Source organism: Electrophorus electricus, chromosome 15, assembly GCF_013358815.1.
Source record: "Electrophorus electricus isolate fEleEle1 chromosome 15, fEleEle1.pri, whole genome shotgun sequence".
Classification (NCBI taxonomy): domain Eukaryota; kingdom Metazoa; phylum Chordata; class Actinopteri; order Gymnotiformes; family Gymnotidae; genus Electrophorus; species Electrophorus electricus.
Window position 1 is genome coordinate 10,989,940 of NC_049549.1, and position 21,283 is coordinate 11,011,222.

A 21,283-nucleotide genomic window follows, 5' to 3' on the forward strand; every position below is an offset into this window, starting at 1 on the left:
CACAAATGCCACATATGTTAAAATTTGAAAAACATGAAACATATAAATCAATTCACAATAGTTTTATTAGCTATAATTCTCTCAGAGATATATACCTGCATTATTTACCTGAGGCTCATAGCCTCAGGTAAAATGACAGAAAATATTCTACATTTTCCACACTCTAGTTTTTAGCAGCCAATAAATATAAATAGAGGTGTACCTCATGGATTTTCTAAGTACTGAAGCATACTTTTATACAACGTGGTGTGTGTGCGTATGTTAATGTTAGTGAATGTGCAGTGTGTGTGCGTGTGTGTCAATGTTAGTTAGTGTGCAGTAAGCGTATGTGTGCACGGCTGTGTTCATCCTGTGGGTTTGCAGCCCTGGGCAATGCGAGCCAGCTCTCTCTTTGTCTCCCAGCGCTGCAAGGTAGATTCCCAGCGCTCCACCTCTGGCTCAGCCACACACAGCAGGACCTGAGCACACAACAGCACAGGCTTCAGGGCTTGGAGGACACCAGTCATCTATTTAAAGTAGGACACATTCCCTATTCCAAAAAAGGTCCTAGTACCTATCTGGCTGGAGGACCAGTTCAAGCTGATTGCAGACCAAATTCTAGTGTTGCTGAGGTCACAGGACAGAGTCAATCTGTACCAGATCTAGATATCCTTGTGGAAGTCAAGACTGGTGGAATAGAAAAACTATAACAGGAGACTCATGGGTGGACTCATTGTTATGTTGTACTAAAAGTACTATAACCATATTAAGTGGGTTTGTTTCAATTCAAACATCTAGCAGGATTATAACATGTAAATCCTTCTAGTTATACTTAGCGTTTTGAAACTGCTTGTGAAAGGGGTAACCTATGAAAAAATTAAGAGCAGGCTGATTTAAAGAGGGATGGAAACAGAGTCCATGAGACCATTACCCTGGTGCTGCTCAGGTTTAGTTAAAAGCAGAGGCAGGGGAACTGAGGTAATCATCAGGAGCAGGACTCCATCCTTCCTGGTCTGAAATTTGAACCCACACAGCCCCTATTGGTCCTACTGGAGAGCACCTTGCCAGTGTCCTCTGTAAGAGAGCCTGTTGTGCTGTCTCTTGAGGTTCCCCTGGATTGCTCAGCACACTCCAGAGGTTCCACCCCATTCTGCTCCACCTCTGTTTTTAAGCTCTCGAACTTGGCACGGAACCAACAGTGTGCCTCCTGCAGGTTGTCGGAGATCTGTGCACAGAAAAGGGTTAAGATTGGACAGCAAAAATGAAGTGGAAGAAAAAGGAATGCTGAATAAGTCTCTGAAGTGGGAGCCAAATAATCAAAAGCCATCAGTGAATCGATCAATGACTATTTTACAAATTGATCAGAGACCAAATATATTGATCCCTGCAGTTTAACTTAACAGGTTTACTGTCTACAAAATTCCAGAGTCTCACATTGTAAGGGTGTTTCTACGATCTCCATTGTTATGGATTTTAAAAAACAACTTATAAAATGAAACACAAATAATAATATGCTGAGCATTTATATATTTCTGATGTTTCTGTAACATTTGCTAGTAGTAGGCGTGACTGTGTGATGGTAGCATAATGGAAGTGTACAGTGACAGTGTGTTATGAGAGCATTGTGACCATATGACAGTGTGACTCTGTGGTAATGCGATAGGAGCAGCTGTACCTGCTGGGACTCCAAACTGACTTCCCTCATTTTCACTTCTGCTTCATCCCTCTCCTCTCTCAACCTTGCTACATACATCTCCAGCATCTACACACAGAGTTCAGAACTAACTGCTCATTATTTATTTCTAGTTTTGAGGTAGAAGTGGTCTATTAGATATTTTCCTGGGTTGAAAGACACTAGAAGAAAAAGACAGGGTAAGGAAAGTAGATTTACATTTATTTGATGCTTTTATCCAAAGCAACTTACAATTATGGTTAAGGGTCTTGTTCAGGGGCCCAACAGTGGCAACTTGGCAGTAGCAGGGCTTGAACTGGCACTCTTATAATTACTAGGTACATACCTTAACCACTGAGCTACCACAGCCCCACAGAGTGGAAAGATTGGAAAGAGCCTGATGTACAGAGAGAAGAGGAGGAAAGAAAAAATTAACCTTGCATTTCTCTTGTAGTCTATGAGTGAGGTCTCTTGCTGCCTGTAGCTCCCCCTGCTGGCTGGAGGACAGACTCTGCAGCTCAGTCTGCAGAGATACCATTTCATTGCGCACCTGCAGCAATGACTGAGACTAACAGACACAGTTTTGCAACAGTAAAACTTTGGAATATAACCATAAAACCATCCTCTTTCTGTTCCAAAGTGAAATAGGATGTGTAAAGTATCTGTTATGTGCTGGTATCTGTAAATTTGTATGTATATGTATGTGTGTGTGTTTATTTGTCTGCTTTGTCAACTGAGTTCTGTGTTTTTGTTGTCTGTTGAGAATGTGTTTTTGTTTGTGCGCGTGTATATGTGTCAGGTACCTGTTCCAAACACTTCTTCTCATATTCATTCTTTGAGTTTTCCAGGCTTGTGATTTCTGCTTCCAAATCCTGTACAACAGATGCAAGGCTTTACCAGACTTAGGTTAAGTCAGTGTTATAATTAGGCTTAGGATAATGAGATGATTTAGATCATACTTACAGTAACACCAGTGTATGCTTGTGTTTAATGTGTGTTGACTGGATGTAAAAGCTACATGTTGATTGCAAAGCTCCTCTGGGTTCTGAGAAAGACACTATATAACTGACTGATTGACTGACTACCCTCCTTCTTTCCATTCTTCATTCACTCACTGATTCATTCATATCCTGTTTGTTTGTCTAGATGTCACACCTTGACTTTCTTTGAATGTGCCAAAGCCGTTCTGTTGTCCAGGTGCTGTTTTAGCTGGGCTTTCTGAGCTTTAATTCGAGACTTCTGACTGGACACTATCTTCTCCAGCTCTGAAAATTTCTCCCGTAGCTCTCGATTGGCTTGTGAGAGGTCACCTGACCTGGCTGAAGCTTTATCAAGTGCTTTCTTTAGCTGGTAGTGGAGCAGATAAAAGGAGAGGACAACAAAGATAACAAAAAATTATCTTAACAAAAAGAAAGAAAAGATAAACAAACAAATATTTAAAAGGTGCTGAATCAGATAGTACCTCGGATATTTCCTTGTCAGCCAACTTCCTCCCATAGTTCTTTTCTCTCTGGAGCTGCTGACTAAGGGTGTCAACCTGCTCAGTCAAATGCCCAATCTCTTTCCTCGCTTCGTCTAACTCCGCCTCTCTGATGACGGAAGAATGCATACATGTACTCAGAAAAAACTAAATGTCAAATATCACTAATTTATGCCCCCAGTCCTCCCCCACCACACCTATGCTTGAGGGTGCTACCCTACTGTTTTTGGCTTTGCTGTAATTTCTGCTGTGCGTACCGCTTGGCGTGTAAGGTCTGCTCTAAATTCTGAGAGAGTTTCCTGTTGTCCACCTGAGCTGTGTCCAATGCCTCTCCCACAACAGCCACCTAGAACAGCCTTTGAGTGGGTTCAAGACTTTGTTTATGTTCTTGTGTATTATGTGTGTGTTTATGTATGAATGTAACCTTTTCTTCATGCATAGTGTTTTTCAGCAAGCTATGTAGATTTTCCACTTCCTCTTTGAGCTTCTGGATTTCTTGTAGACTCCGCAGTCTAATGTAACACATACAGACCATGACACTCAGATTTCTCTATTACAACATGGAGTCTTTTGATAATCATGATCACACACACACACACACACACACACACACACACACACACACACACACACCTTTCTCTCTGGAGAGTACGAAGCTCCTGCTCTTTGCCTCCCACTTCCATCTGCAGAGCCTTAGTGTTCTGCTGCAAACAGGAGTGAGACATTACAACATTCCCCCGCATCTCAGTCACTTCACCCTGTTACATACACACACACACACACACACACACACACACACACACACACACACACACACACACAAATCCTCTGGTCTCTAGCTCTCTTGGTGTTGGTCTTGCCATCCAGATCCTCTTCCTCACCATGTCTCTGGGCTGTAGCTGCAGTGTGGTGAGCTGCTCTCTCAGCATGTCCTCGCCCAACATGCACACCTCACAATCCTTCATTCGTAAATCTCTCTTTGCCTGGGAGACAGACAGACAGACAGACAGACAGACAGACATACACACACACACACACACACACACACACACACACACACACACACACACACACACACAAAAAAAAAAAAGAGAGAGAAAACTTTCCCAGAAAACACAAGATAACAAACCAGCTGAATTCACTGAACAAACCTATCTAAGTCTGGATGTTGTACTAATATAATGGTCAAGCTGGACTGACATCTGACAGACCATCTACACTACTCACAACTACACACTGTCACAAGTGGGAAGAATCAGGCTTTTCCAGCCCTACTTGTACAAACATAGATAGTGATTGAAGAATGATCACAGTAGGCTACACTTGCTAAGTGAGCTTTTCATCGTGAGGGTTCTTTCACTGGTGAGGCTGCACAGATCATTAAAGTGGGAATTCAGTTGTTACTGATGTTATGGGGCGGGGCAAGCAACATTTGATTATTGAGGGTGAAATGTACATAAGATTTACCAATGATTAGGACTGCCATATATAAACTGAATGAGGAGAATCTCTGGCAAAGTACATGTAGACATTAAAAGACACTATTAATTCATACTTTGGGCAATATTAACCCATTTAGAAAGCAGCCACAAGTTAAGGCCTCTTGGGGCTTTAAAACTTTTGAAAGTATATTAAAGTGGCACAGTCACCATTTTATCAGGAAAAGTAATTTATATCAACCTTAATTAGTTCACAGACAGTAAAAGATGGTAAGAGTGTGCATATACCTGTTTGAGCTGCTCCTGCAGACTTTCATAGTTCAGCTTCACACACCTGAGCTCTGTGCTAACCTGAAATAGTCAGAGAATGTTACAGAATGTGTTATACTAAATGCAAACTCAACAAGGCCACTAGACAAGCTCAGTTTCTACGAACTGCCTCCAATGCAAAGCAATTTTTCTACTAGTGTCAACAGTATAACATCAAAAATGCTTGGAAATCTACAAAGGAAGCACAGAATGTGAGTGGTGTTCTATATCTTATTGCTTAGAAAAAAGCCTTGGTTCTAAGATAATCCGCTGTATAAAGTGCCAAACATTAGTTTACTTTACTGTTTGTTTGCAAGTGTTAGTCATAGCCACAGATAACAATGAATGTTAAATAAAGGGCAGTGGTAACTCAGTGGTTAAGGTGCTTGCCTTGTAATTAGAAGGTTGCCAGTTCAAGCCCCACTACTGGCTCCCTGAGCAAGACCCTTAACCCTCAAGTTGTATTCAGTCATAAACAAAAAACAACAGCTAAAAGTATTTCTAGAATAAAACTGTCATGTTCTTGTATAAGAGGAATTATGCAGTGGTAGTTTAGTAGTTAAGGTACTTGACTTGTAATCAGAAGGTTGCTGGTTCAAGTTGTCCCTGAGCAAGGCTCAGTTGCTCAAGTTGTACTCAGTCATAATTGTAAGTTGCTTTAGATAAAAGGTAGCTGGGCATTCATTTAAAAAACCCCCAAGATCTTTATAATGTATGGTTTCTCCAAAGAGCCTGACTGCAGTGATATGACAGATCTATCTTATAACATAGCTAGACAATAAATATGCATACTGTCTCACTAAGAGGCTTGTGTTTGCAAATCAGAATCATGTGTTTGCTAAGTGGAAAAATAAATTTTTTTCCGCACTTGACAACGTGGAAAAGGCTAATCTGATTAATGATGATTACAACAATCCTCATTCACATTAATCTCATCGTAAACATTCCAGAATACAAGTTAGCAAGTTCAAATGTTAACATGAACTGCCTCCAACAAATCCCACTAGTCAAAACTCATGGAGCCCTGCTGGTGACATTACTTTTAATAAAATGAAGGCATGGCCATGACTTGTTAAGGTGTCGGAACGGGATCCTAATGTGTAGAGTTACTAAGGAATAGGGTTGAGATCATTAAAGTATGGGAATGAGATCATTAAGGTGTGGAAACAAAATCAAGAAAGTTGTGGGAATAAGATCATAAAGGTGTGGGAAGAACTTGGTAAAGCTGGAACATTTGGTTGTGCCCACAGTTTAGGTATATATATAGGTACAGGGCATATGGCGTCATGGATTTATAATTACCTTATGATTGTCAAAGAATAGCAAGGCTGGCTTTTAGGCTGCTATTTCAACAGGTCTACTATTAAGAAAGGTTGTTAAATGTTTGAAAATAACATCTAATAATTATTTATTAAAAAGATAGCAAAATAAAGGATAAATAGCAATGCAAAACATTCACTCATTCACTCTGGTGTCAGCAGTAGTTAAGTGTGTCGGATCTTGTCAAAACAGTTAACCCTTACATTACATCCGCTTAGACTGTGGTATTATGAATCATATTGACGACTTTAATTAACTATTTTAAAAATAAAATGTATATAGAATAAATGTATATACATTAAATGCTGCCGCAGTTGTATTTTGATGCTCAAGCAGACTACAGAAGGAATTGCATGTAAAACTTTCAGATTTACAAAGACATATTACTATGACTAAAGCTTGGTTTAAAGATGAAAACAGATTATGCTGGGGACAATTCTGGTGGTCTACCAGGTTTTACAGTTGTTAGGAGTCCAAATGTCTTTGTAACATTTCTTTGAAATATAGCTAACTATATAAGTATATTTATATATATTTATAAAATACATGTACTTATATATTTAACTAAACTAATATAACTTTAGATTTGAAAACTCCTGTTTCTCCACTTGCATTTCCATGACTTCATTTCTTCTTCCTTATGAAAGATTATCTCCTGGAAAACTAGTAACTTGGACTATTTGACTGGAAATGAAATTAGTGGAGGGTGGTTTGTGACTTTTGCATAGTACTGTATGCTTATGTTAAGGTGATACTTCCAGCAAAGGTAGTCATTATTAAAGTGCAAATGATTTGACATCTTTGATGTGTAAGAGACAGGTGGAAGGAACATTTAACTTATATTAACTGCTTTTCAAGCCAGTGAATACAAAAAGACAGACTGAAGACCCATCTGTTTGTGGATATTTAAATGACCACGGATCTTGCTCCTATGTTGACTACCTGAAACTCTAATACCTATTGTAGGGTATTGTTTATTGCACTTATTGCTGTCTGCTATAGAGCTTATATGTGTTTTGCACTTCTAGGCATCAGCATTGATCCCTGTATTTCAACAGTATTCTAGTTCAATGGTATCTTGGACTCTAGCCTACTGTACTGGCTAGGATGCATTCTTGAGTAAATGACAAAGCACTTTTTAACTTGCTCTGGATAAGACCGTCTGCCAAATGCTGTAAATGTAAAATGTAAATGAATATAAATAAATGATGTTGATTTTCCACCATCTTTGTATAAGTAAACAAGTGTGGCTAGGCCTGTTATTTCTTTAGAGACAGAGTGAATGTATTTTAGCATTATATCCATTGTCAAAAATAAATCATGTAACATAATGTCTACCACCATATGAGGGTTTATTTGTCCTTTATGCTATGGTGAGGTTTGTGCTTGTGTAGCACCTCATAGTTTGCCATGTACCCTCCTTAGTTTTTCTTGAAAACTAATATATTATTCAATTGTGCCACAGTATTGGATCACTCAGTTCCACAGAAATTATTGATTTATTTTACAAATATTTGTACTTCTTGATTTCACAGATTGGTTGGTAATTCCACTGATGTCTGAGCAAGACATTTCAAAGTACATCCCCACTGTCACAGTGCACTGGCCACCCAGCCAGAGGGACATGCCCACTGATTCACACACAGGCACCACGCCTACCTGGTTCACAATCCCCCACCTACTGATCACCTGAACCTGAACCTCATTTATGTTTCTGCCTATTTAAACCCCAGAGGCCCCTGCCTTCAGTACAGTGCACTGCTCCAGCTCAGCGTGCATGCCTCGTTCAAGCCTACGGCTGCCAAGTCTATGCCAGAGAATTTACTGCCAGCGCAATTTGCTTCTGCTTTCTTTTTGTTCAGCCTCTGAGCACCTTTTGTTTCTCATCATCATGTTCAATAAAGAAACTCCACTGGAACACTTGCATCTCACTCCCTCCCTGCCTCCACCATCACACCCAGTTACAGAGACAGATTGGCAACTGTTGCTTTAATGTCACAACTGTCAGCCTGCAGCTTCTTCCTCTGGAAAAATCACTTGATCGAAATATCAAAAGCAAGACTCTGTGCTTCAGAAGAATAAGTAATCAAAAGAACAAAGACTTTAAATAAACTGAGGGGAAATGGAAGTATAAGCAGCATAGAAATCAGGTGGATGATTTTCAGTGAGACAGACAATGATTTTAATCAGGTATGAGCTGTGAAAGGTGGCAGGACATGTCAGACATGTCACTGTTGATTGGTAGACAACAGTGAACAGCATCCAACAAATGGCAGGATCACTTTTTCCTCCAAATGGTTTCTTCAAGTCACAAAAGTCACTTTTGTGACATCCATAACTTTTTACAAAACGTGATTGATGTTGACAGTTACATTGAGGATCTGTATGACAAAATCAAGTTGAAAATCCTTAGATTATATATCTGTACCAAGAAACAGATGGAAGACACAAAACACTACAAGTTCTCCCAAAGAAACAAATCTCTTCAGTCTCATAAATCATTCTAACTCTTAAGAAAAGCAATCTACAGAGACTAATTTAGTAACTATAGACTGAACTGTCCTGCAAGTTGTAGCTATAATTGGCACTTATAGACTCTGAAATAACAAGTGTGCAAGCAAAGAGCTTTGTGCAGTGTTATGTATACCTGTGTGACTTGAGAGATATCACTGAGATCGAATAATTGATTGGATAACAAGAACACAAATCACAGGAGAGGCAGAGACACACTTCAAAACAATAATAAAAGCTCAAAGCACTGGTATCCTGGGGACCATGAAACCGGGAAAGATTACACTGTTCTTTGTCCAAATACACCTACATTACTCCTCCAGATACTGATCCTCCCCAAATTTAAAACAGTGGCTGGATCAAACAATGAATGGTGACCTCACATTGGATTGTTTTAAATTCATGGAGAAGGAGCTGGATGGTATCAGCAACAGTAATTTTAAAGCATTGCACTGTCCACCCGAACACCGCCATGTTTCTAGCTACATTACAAAACTCACAAACAGTAATTAAACATAACTTCTTTAAATGCTAAAGTATTCAGAAAGAATCAACAATTTAACCTGTTTAACTAGGATGTTGAGGGTTCAGGGTTATTAAGCTTATTTGTGACGGTGCCCCCCCACCCTCTGCCTGCCATCAGGAGGCAGTGGTTTTTTGTTTATGTTTTGTTTTCTTTGCACATATTCTGTGTTTTGGTTTAATGCCCCGCCCCACTCAGGTAGCTCATATTGTGCATCATTTACTGCATCACCAGTATGTTATGTCATTTCCTTTATAAGCCTTTCTAAGTGTTTCTTTGTCTGACTGTCAGTCACTGAAGTTATGTTGGCTTTCTTTAGATGTGGTTAGTGTACCTTTAAGCTCAGTTTCATTTCACTGGTTTTTTATTAAACTCTTCAGTTGCAGACTGCTAAAACAGGGGCATATTAATCAACTGTGCTGATATTAATTAGATTAGTGCACTTTTATGTTTGGTTTCATTTCATTAAACTCTTCAGTTGGAGAGCTTCCTGCATATTATTAAAATTGTTGTTGTTGTTGTGTAAGAACAATGTGTTGTAGAAAGCATTGTGGGCAAATTATCAGATTCCTTGACATTAAAATTCAAATGAGATCACTATAGTAGCCAGCTCAGAAACATCACTTGCCTGGATGTTCCAAAAGCATAAACAATTCCTGGGGACTATTCCATAAAGCAGATTTAACAAACCTTAAACTTAACCTTGAACTCTGAGTTGAACTAACTTGACCCTACATACCCAGAGTTCTTGGTTCCATAATATCAGGTTAAAATTTCAGAGATAAAAGTCAGTAACTGTGACTAGACTGAACTTAACTGAAGCCCATTCATGGTTAACTTTAAAGGCCATCATCAGTTTAGCACAGATAATGGTATTCTACATAGATGAGAGCAATAAAAAACAGGAGAGCTTCTTATTACGTTCTGTTGGAATTTTAACTCATATAAAAATTCCATATATACTTTAAAAGGTCATATATTTTAAAGGGTAATACAACAATGTTAGCAAAGGAACAACAGTCAATATGAGTTCATAAAACTGCAAAATTGTATAGCCTAAAGCCTATTTAATCATTCAAAATGTATCAGCTATTTCGCTGGGTTATGATTTTGTTTTAAAATGTATCCTATATAATCCAAGGGTTATTAAACAGTGTTTACAGTGAAGAAAATGTAAAGTAAATGTTTGTAAGCATAATTCAAAATGTTGAGATTTTTTTTACTCATAGCTACTTGTAGTGATATGCATATAGTGGCAGTCTTATAGTTGAGCGTCACTCTTCTTAGATTACAGGAAGAAGGCTAATGGCTAAGGATTATTTAAGGATTATTTTGAGTATCGTACATCAAGTTACATAACATCTACATATGTACAAAGATGTAAGTGCATGAAAGGCAGTATGTGAAAAAAGCCAGGGTCATATGATTTTACAGACCTTTTGTAAATTGGTTGGGAGATGAAATATTCGCATGACATCAAACAAATTTGAAAACCTTCTTATAAAGATTTTACTACCGTTTTCAAACGTATGCAGGGGGATGGTGAGGGATTTGAGAAGTAATTTTATGCTAGTGGTGTTTCTTAAGAACTTTACCATCTCTGCCATGGTTTCTTCCTCTGGTCATTGTGTGGTATGGCAGGGTCTGCTGTACCAAACAACCCAAAATAAAGTGTCATGCCTTCTCAGGGATGAACGCTCAGGGCTCACCCCGGCACCGGAACTTGGCCTGGCCTAAGTTTCTGTCTCATTCCTGGCCCTAGTCCTGCAGTCAGAGAGACTTTAGCAGGGTCAAGATGTGGTGTCATAAGAGGCAGCAGGCAGGGATACCCTCTGTGATATAGAAAGAAATCCTGTTTTAAATCACATGTGAATGAACATGTGATTATCATATAATGACATGAAGTGACATGCCTTGTGCAAATTTGTTGGAATATAGTGTATCATATAGCCATTATTATTAGGCTATTGAAGACTATTATTATTATTATTATTATTATTACTACAATTTTTTGATAGTGGAGAAAGCAAGTGCATTGTGAAACAAAGTCTTGAATTGCAAGAAAACATTTTGTAATTGCCTTAACATTAGCTGTATGGAGAGATTTCAATTTGCATATATTTACTACTGAAGGACCAATAGGAATGTGAATCTATGCAGGCTATATGAAATATAGATTCATGATAAGAGTCATAGTCTTAAACTGGCCTGGCCACATATATATATTTTTAAATGTCTTGTTAATATAATTAAAATTTTATGGAGACCTTGTTGACTTTCACAGATGCCCAGGAAAATATCTGAGTAAGCTGAATGGCCTACATTTTTAATAGACCAACAATTGATGCCAAAAGGACATTCCCTACATAATGCTCATCATACTCTGTTAAAAGAAAGCTTAAAGTAGTAAAAATGTTATTAAAAATAAACAGAATACTGATGCATACAATTTGAAGTTAAATTGAGGGCAAATCCTACACCTGTTCTGAGCCCAGTTTTTTGAACGGAAGGCCAAGAGTTTCCACAATCTCTGAGATAACCAATGTGGATTAGTGGCTAAACCTGCTTTCTGGAATACCCCCCTGGTCTTTCACTTCACCCATCAGCTGTATCCAATACTCCAACGTTATCCCCAACAATTTCTTTATTCTTTGGTTTATGGTCATGATTGGCCACCCTCCTAGTGTCCCCGTCTCCATGGTTTCCCTGTCTCGTGTCTTTGTTTTGCGTTACTTCCTTGTTGTTTGGTTCCATAGTTTCCTAATTTCTAGTCTTGTTGTGTTCAGCATTTAAGCCCTGTGTTTGCCATATTTCAGTGCTGGTCATTGTCCTAGCTTGTCATGTACATAGCCTTCGTGCGTGTAATATCCTAGCCCTTGTTTGTTATTCCTAGTTGTTCGTGTTTCCTAGCTTTGTGTTTATTCTAGCCTTCATTTATCCTAGCCTCTTTGTTATAGCCAACTTCGCTTTTGTCATATGTTTTGTTTCATTTAGCTAATCCTGGACTCTACGTTGGTAAATTGACCCTGGACTGTTATAATGGTTGCAACTCTGTGTTTGCCCATAATAAAATTTGCTCTTCTCTGCACATACGCCTGCCTCCTAATCGCTTCATTGTAAACTTGTGGTACTTGATCTGCTGCTTTCACTTTTTTCCTCTGCTTTCTCATTGGTATCATGCTGGCAGAGTAATATCTGGAGGTCTTGAACCACCACATTCTTCAAATTTGCACGGACGATTCTGGGGCAGCCACCTATCTGCTCCACAGCCTATAACATGTGGGTCACCGTTTGTGTGTCACTTGAGCATGGGGTTTTAATTTGTCAAGAATCTATATGCTAGACATAGTTAAGCCCACCAGCAAAATACCACCTATGTTTAAGTCCCTTGCAGTGTCGCATGGCTGATGCTTCAGGGTTTACAGCTGCAAGAATTAGTCCAATGTCTTCCTTTCCTGCTTCAATAACCAATTCCAAACATTTGGTGTACACCTACCTGTAGTCATGTAGCCTCCCACAATGAAACCAGTCACTTCTGCCAAGTCTGCATACTGTCTGCATCTGAGGCCATTTGCTCAGAGTATGAGAATTAGATGTCTCTTGCTTAGAATTATGTCTCACTGCAAGTGACTCCAACATATCAGCATAATTCATTTAAAGGTTAAAATTTAAAAAAAAATCAAACAACTCTCCCTTTTCCGCAAAAACCTAGCAGTGTTGCCCTTGATGCTGCGTGTGGTCACATCTTAATGAACATCACCTTCATCATCTTGTTTGTTGTTACACCTTAATTATATCATTCCCACTTTAATTATCTCATTCCCAAGCCTTAATAACTCGTTTCTACGCATTAGGATCTCATTCCCACTCATTAATAAGTGGTGGCCATGCCATCATCTTATTAAGAAAGCATGCCACCAGCAGAGCACTGTAACTAGCTGATCTATACTGCTAATCACTGCTAGACACTTGTGTGTACTGCTAAGTTAGCTAGATACCTCGGTAGCTAGCAACTGCATAGGCTAGTTGGTCAGTCAGTGAGAACAAACACTTACAGTAGTGTTACACGTACAGTAGAAACTGGCTTGTGATATTAAAAGTGAATGTGTGCATGTGACTGTGTACCTCTGTAATGGTTTTCCATAAAATAGTTGGTATGCGTGTGTGCACGTGTGTGCGTATGTGTACTTGTGTGTATTTGCTCTCTAGAGAGGAGCTTGTCTGCCGTTCCATTGTGCATTCCACCTCCAGCTGTTGAACTTGAGTCTGAACAAAAACACACACACACACACACACACACACAGAGCCTGAGAATCATATATATATATATATATATATATATATATATATATATATATATATATATATATATATATATATATATATATGTATGTATGTATGTATGTATGCATGCATGTATGTGTGTGTGTGTATGTGTGTGTGTGTGTGTGTACGTTTGTATGACTGTCTAGTGTGCGTGTCTGTGTGTTTATTAGTTTTTTCATGTGGCTGTTTAATGATTGGGTTAATGTGTACACGTGTCTCTTCTTTGTCACCTGCAGCTTGCTGTTCTCATAGGCCAGCTTGTTCTTACTGTCCAACAGCTGCTGCAACACCTGTTCTACTTGCTGCCGAGAGAGAGAGCGAGAGAGAGAGAGAGAGAGAGAGAGAGAGAGAGAGAGAGAGAGAGAGTGATGCTTGGAGGTAACACCTGCTCACTCTCTAAACACTGACCACCTGACCTCTTGGCTTCTATACCTGCTGATGCTGCACAGCTTCCAGCCTTCCCATCAGCCCCTTGTTCTCTTCCTCCCGATTCTGAAGGGTGGAGTTTGTTTCAAACAACTCCTCCTGTTAGTTATATGCAGAAACAGAAATAGTGGCAAAAAGAATTTACAAAAACTAAACAAATAAAAATACATTTTATTTTTCCATGAATCTGTACCTGGAACTCAGCAAGCTGTGTTTCTAAAGAGTTACGCTCTTTTTCCAGTTTAGAGATTGTTGTAGTCATCTGAGAGACAGGGGGAAGGTTAGAATGATTTTCTCTTTTACAAAGACTTTACCATTTATAACATTTGTACAGAAAATGCCAGGCATGTCCATTTGTAACGTAACCCAGCAGTTTACCTAAACACAGCACTGTTTCTCAGGCAGAAGCTATCTAAGATGGCCTCAAAGATGGCGTACTTCAGTCTTTACCTCATCCTTCTCCTTCTGCATGGTTTCTCCATTTCTAACAGCACTGCTGACCTCTTCCCGCAAGCGCTCAATAGTTCTCTCCAACAGTTCCTGGTGAGTGACAGCTGTCTCCAAGGCAACAGCAGAACTCTGCTGCAGTCTGACATGATCCGACCTCAGAACCTCCCTTTAGGGGGAAATGAGCACACCTGATTGGCTTCTGATCTCGCCAGTCATTTTATGTATCATGTATTTATATATAACTTATTTATATATAACTTAGTTGATATACCTACAAACATCAGCCAGGCACTGCACTAAAAATCATATCTACACTCATATCTAACTTTCTCTTAACCAACCATACCCTATATATAACTTATCTATAACCTTAAACACTGTTTATAACCTACCCTTTCACCTATCCCTTAACTATCCAATACCTACTCTTAATACTTTATACATATGCTACACAAAGCCTGTCCTCAATCGTAATCAAACATACTATACCCAAATCCTCCTCTATCTATCAAACATCTCCTGCATATAACCCACCCCGTACAAAGACCACCCTTTAGCCAACCATGCCATACACATAATATTAATCATAAAGTCATTATATGATTGCTAGAGAGCAGTGCAACATCCAGACTATCCTCTTTAACTTCATCAACTAGACTTTAGTTACAGTGCAGTCCATATATCACATGATGACACTGTTTTTGCTGTTACTTTCAGTTCCTTTAAAAGTTTGGGTTGGTTGGCTATTTACCAGATGGGCTGAATTTCCTCTGTGGTTCACCCAGTATAGATGTATGTACCCTCAAATTAAAGCTGACAATTTAATCTTTCTTTCATTTGTAATTCAATATGCTGGAGACAAAATAACAACATCTACGTCAATGTCTCATTATATACCAACTACATTGTAAGGAGAGTATATATTACCTATATTGCAGCAATGTGGTGTGTGTCTGTGTATCTGTACATTTGTGGTTAGCTAACTCACAGTTCCTTCTTAATCAAGAGCCTATCAGCTAGCACCTCCTGCAGTTCAGATTGGATATTTCTTCTGGCACTGTCTAACAACAGGTCCTGCTCCTTCACACGCTGGGCCACATGCTCCTGCTCCGCCTAAAAACAAAACAGTAACAATCCAAGCAAACTTAGTTTAACACATGACATGTTCAGGTGCATACATGACATATGGGAGGTACTTCATTCTAAAAAGCTGAAAAGACAAAAGTTGTTTAGACTTAGCCAGTCACATCTGTCTGGTCCCCTTTAAGTGAAACTGCTTGTTTTGACAGGCACTAAAACTTTTAAAAGCCTCTTATAAAAAGCTTAAATAACCCAAATGCTTCCTTGGCATAATTTCCTTCCAAAAGATCACACAAAAACCTTCAATAGAATACAAAGAATATATGGTAAAAACCCAGTGATTGGTCCCGCATGGGTCTTCATAGCAACATCATGCCAATTTATGGCTTGAAGCCTGCTTAGCCTGTGGTGAGTAGTGTTAGCTTCAGACTGACCCCTATCCAGCATGTGTTCAGTAGTGTTAGTTTCAGACTGAACCCTATCCAGCATGTGTTCAGTAGTGTTAGCTTCAGACTGAATGCTATCAAGCATGTGTTCAGTAGTGTTACCTTCAGACTGAACCCTATTCAGCATGAGTTCAATAGTGTTACCTTCAGACTGAACCCTACGTGGCATGTGGTGAGTAGTGCTACCTTCAGACTGATCTGTAGTCGGTTGTTTTCCACAGTAAGGGAATGAAGTGCTGAACTCAAATCAGAAAACTGAGTGTCCAACTGATTATTCAGCTCCTGAGAGAGAGAGAGAGAGAGAGAGAGAGAGAGAGAGAGAGAGAGAGAGAGAGAGGCAATTGATTACGAACATGAAATACAATGATTGACAAATAGGCTAGCAGATGACTTAGACTTGAATGTGGATGCACATTATTACATGTCTACAAGTATATACTTTGCATGTGTGTGTTTATGCTGCTTGTGTCTAGTATGTGACTAGTATATGTGTGTTTGTGAGTGTGTTTGTGAGTACCTGGACTTTATCTGCAGCTGCTCTCAGTTCTCCTCCATCCTTAACGAGTCTGCTGTTTTCCTGCTGCTGCTTCTGCAAAGCTATTCTGACACTCTATACTCACGCACATGCATACACATGCAATCATAAGTGGTGTCCAGTTTTCTGTTAGGTTTTTGAATGGTCATCAAATTTGAAATCTGTCTCTTACCTTTAACTCCTTGGTTAGCTCTGATATGAGATCTTCCTTATGCCCTAATGAGCACAAAACACTGTCCAGTTTCAGTTCAAATTCAATTAAAATTAATTTGTATAGCACTTTTTGCATGTACTGTCAGAAATCATCTATACAAAGAATGCAGGTTCAGACACTAATGAGCAAACCAAGGCAAGGTAAGTGGCAAGGAAAAAACTCCCTGAGAGCATGATGGAGAACTTTCGAGATGAACCAAGGCTCAGGAGGGAAACCCAACCTCAAATCATGTCCCTTATACTGCTCTACTCACCTAATTGGTCCCTGAGCTGCTGACACTCTTCCTGCAAGTACTGTATAAGATTGTCCTTATCTTCTAGCTCTGCCCTTGCCTCCTGTCCATCAACACGTAGGGCATGGCAGTCGGTTTGAAGAACCTTCACCTATAGAGCATTAGGAGGTGGTCATCTCTGCTTAGCTATCTAACAGTAGTTTGCTAGGGGAAGGCAATTTGGAAATTTAACTGAAAAATATATTGTTTTAAATTAGTAAAAGTGGTAGCACATTGCATCAAGGTTCCCTTAATTAACACTAGTTAACATTAACAAACCATGAACTCCAGTGTTAATAAACCAAACATGTTTCTTAAACATCATGAAATGGAAGATTGAGTATTTCTTTGATCTTTTTCAATCATGTTTATGGTCAAATTTGCAATCACTTGCAAATGTGTTCCAAATCAGAACCAAAAAAAAAAATCAGATTAGATTCCTAAGGAACAGCTCACATACAAATAATAGCTATTTGAAAAGAAATGTGCAGTTTGACTTGTCATAATGTAGTTTAAACCTTTCTTTCTTTTCCTCTCCTCCTCTGACCTGCTGTCTCTCTCTTTCCACCACTCCTTCTATCTCCTCCACTCTCTGAAGCAGGGCATTATGGGATTGCTCAGCCTCCAGGCGGGCCACTGTCTCCTGCTCCAGCTCCTCCTTCATCTGAGGTCAGAAGTCAGAGTCAGAGTAATGTGTTATCTGTCCAGGAAGAATGCAACTAATAGTGGTTTTATTGTTCTAACTGTATCTCTAACAGGCTTTCTGACCTGGATGACCTCTCACCTGCCGCAGTTTCTGACTCATCTGAACTTTGACCACCTTCAGTTCATCTGTTGCCATGGCAACATCCATCTGGGTCAGATAGCATGTGCAGAGAAGTACAAATAATAATAAAGTACAACAGGAAACTTCACACTGAAATCACATGAACACTGTAAATACTGGTTTGGTAGACATGATCTATTTAGACCGCAATTCATAGCAGATTCTCAAGAGGAAATGCATTTGAGAGGATAATATATAGAAGTGGTTAACTTCAGCTCAGATGTTCCCTAAAAGTGAGCTACACAGGTGATATACTCTATAAAGTATGCACTTCAGAGAAGATGTGCACAGTCACATCAGAACATTACGACCACCCCTGGTTTGGAATTAACTCAGCCCAGGACAATACAGGTGGCATATGACAGGGTTTGCTGCACATATAAATAAGTGAGGAGTTGTAGCAGAGCACAAAATGATCATTATGGGTATAGAACAAGATTTGACTGATGTCCAAAAGAGGATGGTAATTCGAAACTTGGGGAAGGATGGATCATCTCAGAAACTGCTAACCTCATGGGAAGTTCTAGAGCTGCCAAAGTGGAGGTGAACCGAGAAGGGACTTCTCGCACATTGAGTGCCTCCCAATGGCATAACATTGGTGCCCCACAGGCCATTGATGCCAGCGGGGAAAGCCAACTCTGGCGAGTACTACAGATCAATCGACGTGCCACAGTGGATCAATTCATCACCACTGAGCAAATACTGTTACACCTGAACCTGTGAAGCAGATACATGCTTAAAGCACCAATGTTGGTGGCAATGTTCATTTCTAGAGGATGGTTTCCTTGCATGATCTTGGACCACTAGTAGCACTGCATGAGTGTCTGAATGCCAACGGGTACTTGGAAATCCTAGCAGATCATGTGCACCTGTACATGTTGATGTTCTTCCCAGATGGTAATGGTACCCATCAACAGGATAACGACCCACCTCACCATGCAAGGGTGGTGCACGAGTGGTTTCAGAAGCATGACAGTGTCCTTGGTGTCCTTTCCTGACCTGCTAACTCAACCAATCTCAATCCAGTAGAGCACATCTGGGAACACCTGGATCACCAGGTTCACCATGCTGATACACAACCACACAATCTAAGAGATCTCGGTACTCTGCTGCAGTTGGAATGGGCAGGAGTGTGTCTGGATACCTTTCAACACCTATACCATCCATGCCAAGACGTTTCGCTGGTGTCATCCAAACCAAGGGTGGTTATTCCCACTAGTAAGGGGCACATCAGCTGTTTTCTAGACGTGTACTATATAGGAGCTGTATTCCAGATAAGACATATAAATGGAGCTGTACTTAAGAAAAGTTGTACTTTAGAGGAGTGCGAGATGTCCAGCTCTTGTCTGAGTCTGTGCGCCTCCTGCCTCGCCTCCTCTCTCTCCTCGCAGGCCTGCTGCAGCTGGTCCCTCAAACGCATCACCTCCCGCTGTGAAGAGCGCTGCTCCTCCTCACACTGCTCCTGCAGGGCCGCTAGCCGCTCCTGCAAGCGTGCTGTCACGTGCGTGCATGCACCCAGAATACGTCATTCAGGATGCAGTTTGCGCTCTCGCAGAAAGAGAGCAAAGAGTGCAAAACGAGTATGCACACACAGTGTAACGCATATACACAGATATACAGCAGCACATGCACATACAGTCACACATGAACAGAGGGAAGGAGATACAAAGAATTATGCAGGAAAAAATTTAAAGAAGCTAGATGAGAGAGAGAGAGAGAGAGAGAGAGAGAGAGAGAGAGAGAGAGAGAGAGAGAGAGAGTGTAAGAGATAAACACAATTAGCAAGTGAGAGATGCACAAAGATATGAAGTTAGGAAGAGAGCCAAAAAAAAGAAAGGGATTCAGCAATTACCCGTGTGGGATGGGTTAAGCTCTCTCTCTGTCTCCAGACGGAAGGTGGTCAACTTTAACGTGTGCAAGAGGCTCTCCAGCCGACACACTCGTCCCACCAGGGACTCACACTGCCGCCATAGCACTCCGTCCCCCACTGGCCTCAAAGCTCGGTACACCTTCACTGGACTCAACGGCCGAGGGGGGGGGGTTCTATCTGAAGTCCTTGCTTGCAGCTGCTCCCTGGACGCGCCCAGCGAATCCAGCTGCTCTGCAAGCTCTTCCGCCTGCCTTTTGGCCACCAGGAGGCGCTGTTGCAGCAGGGATAGAGACTCTGGGGCTGTTGCCCCAACACTCAAAGGTGGTATCGTTGGCCTGGACATTACTAGAGTGAGGACAGGAGACTCGTTTAAGAAGCATCAGTGACTCAGCTGAAATACGTCACTTAGTGTTCACACAAACGTGCAATCTTATCCCAGATTAAAGGGAAAAAATATTTTCAGTGGAGAATCACTGGTGACAGAGCAATTCAGTCCAAAATTAGAGTTCAAGCCTAGGATTCATGTCTCGGACCTGTGTTAAGCTCTGAACATATGGAAGCTCAGATGCATTGCTGAATGGACATGGCACTGGCAGACACTTTGCAATTCTAGGAACAGAGAGACGATACTGGTAATTAAGATATGAAGCTGGATAAAGACACCTAAAGCCAGGTTATCAAAAACTGACAAACATAACTGGAAAGTCATGAACCAACAGAGAAACCCAGAGAATGACGGTTCTATTTTTACTATGCTTGTACTTGAGTCAATCGCTCATTAATCATGGTACCAAGGTGAAAAAAAATCAATTGGGTTTATTAAAATATGTTTTTAAAAAACTATTAAATGAACCATAGTTATAGCTACTTTATTTGTTAATACTGTGTTTTTAAATGCCAGGAATTCTTATGTCTTGGCTCTCACGTGGGTAGGACAGTTCTGTGCACATTAGGAATCTGAAATCTTAGCTACTGAGTTTCAAGAATATATAAATTGATGTATACCTAGCTAATGGTAATGTTTTAGGCTTGGACAGACAAATGAAAGCCCTTTGAGATTTACTACGTTACCAAGTGACATTAGGGAGTAAGGCAAACAAACAACCAAGTTAACGTGAAATATAAATCATTACTTATTAAAAATAAGACTTGGCTAGCTAGTGTAAATGAAGAGAAGAATTCACAAAACTCGGCGCTTCATAGTGTAACTTAGTTAGCTATCGTTAGCTAACATCACCTGTTAGCTAAGATAGCTAACTAGCTACCACATCTAGCGTTAGGTTAGAGAGCTAACAGCTAGATTATTAAAGACAGCAGAGATTTAATTCGTATTACTAAGTAGCTAACGGCTTGGGTTATACCAAAATAGACAGGAATGGAAAATACTTTAACAAAATAATTTTTGTCGGATATATTTGTTTCGCTGAATACGTTAAACATAGTTTTGCCCAATGCGTTAAACACTGAATAAACTATATTGCGCTACTCACCCTATGGACTTCCCTCGCTACACTTGTTTCTATGGAGACATCTTAACGTCTTCCCCTCTGGTGCTCCTATAAATCCTCCTGTGCAGTAGGGGGTGATAATCGCAGGAAGAGCGGCC

The 21,283-nt window shown here is 40.1% G+C and overlaps 1 protein-coding gene across 1 annotated transcript; it reads right to left on the minus strand.

The window, feature by feature from the left end:
* Nucleotides 1–50: 50 nt before the first annotated feature.
* Nucleotides 51–21,229, minus strand: ccdc150 (coiled-coil domain containing 150). Its single transcript, XM_027012148.2, has 27 exons — nucleotides 21,168–21,229; nucleotides 19,660–20,022; nucleotides 19,123–19,301; nucleotides 17,766–17,834; nucleotides 17,529–17,645; nucleotides 16,964–17,093; nucleotides 16,669–16,712; nucleotides 16,479–16,571; nucleotides 16,148–16,243; nucleotides 15,424–15,548; nucleotides 14,436–14,601; nucleotides 14,179–14,247; nucleotides 13,992–14,084; nucleotides 13,790–13,861; nucleotides 13,422–13,499; nucleotides 4,859–4,921; nucleotides 4,013–4,114; nucleotides 3,765–3,835; nucleotides 3,556–3,643; nucleotides 3,389–3,477; nucleotides 3,114–3,240; nucleotides 2,807–2,998; nucleotides 2,455–2,523; nucleotides 2,088–2,219; nucleotides 1,655–1,741; nucleotides 1,040–1,204; nucleotides 51–458 (listed from the first exon to the last, which is right to left on the minus strand). Exons 2-27 carry the CDS (start codon nucleotides 20,018–20,020, stop codon nucleotides 345–347), a joined length of 2,991 nt encoding a protein of 996 aa, XP_026867949.2. The 5' UTR covers nucleotides 20,021–20,022; nucleotides 21,168–21,229; the 3' UTR covers nucleotides 51–344.
* Between the last annotated feature and the right edge of the window lie 54 nt (nucleotides 21,230–21,283).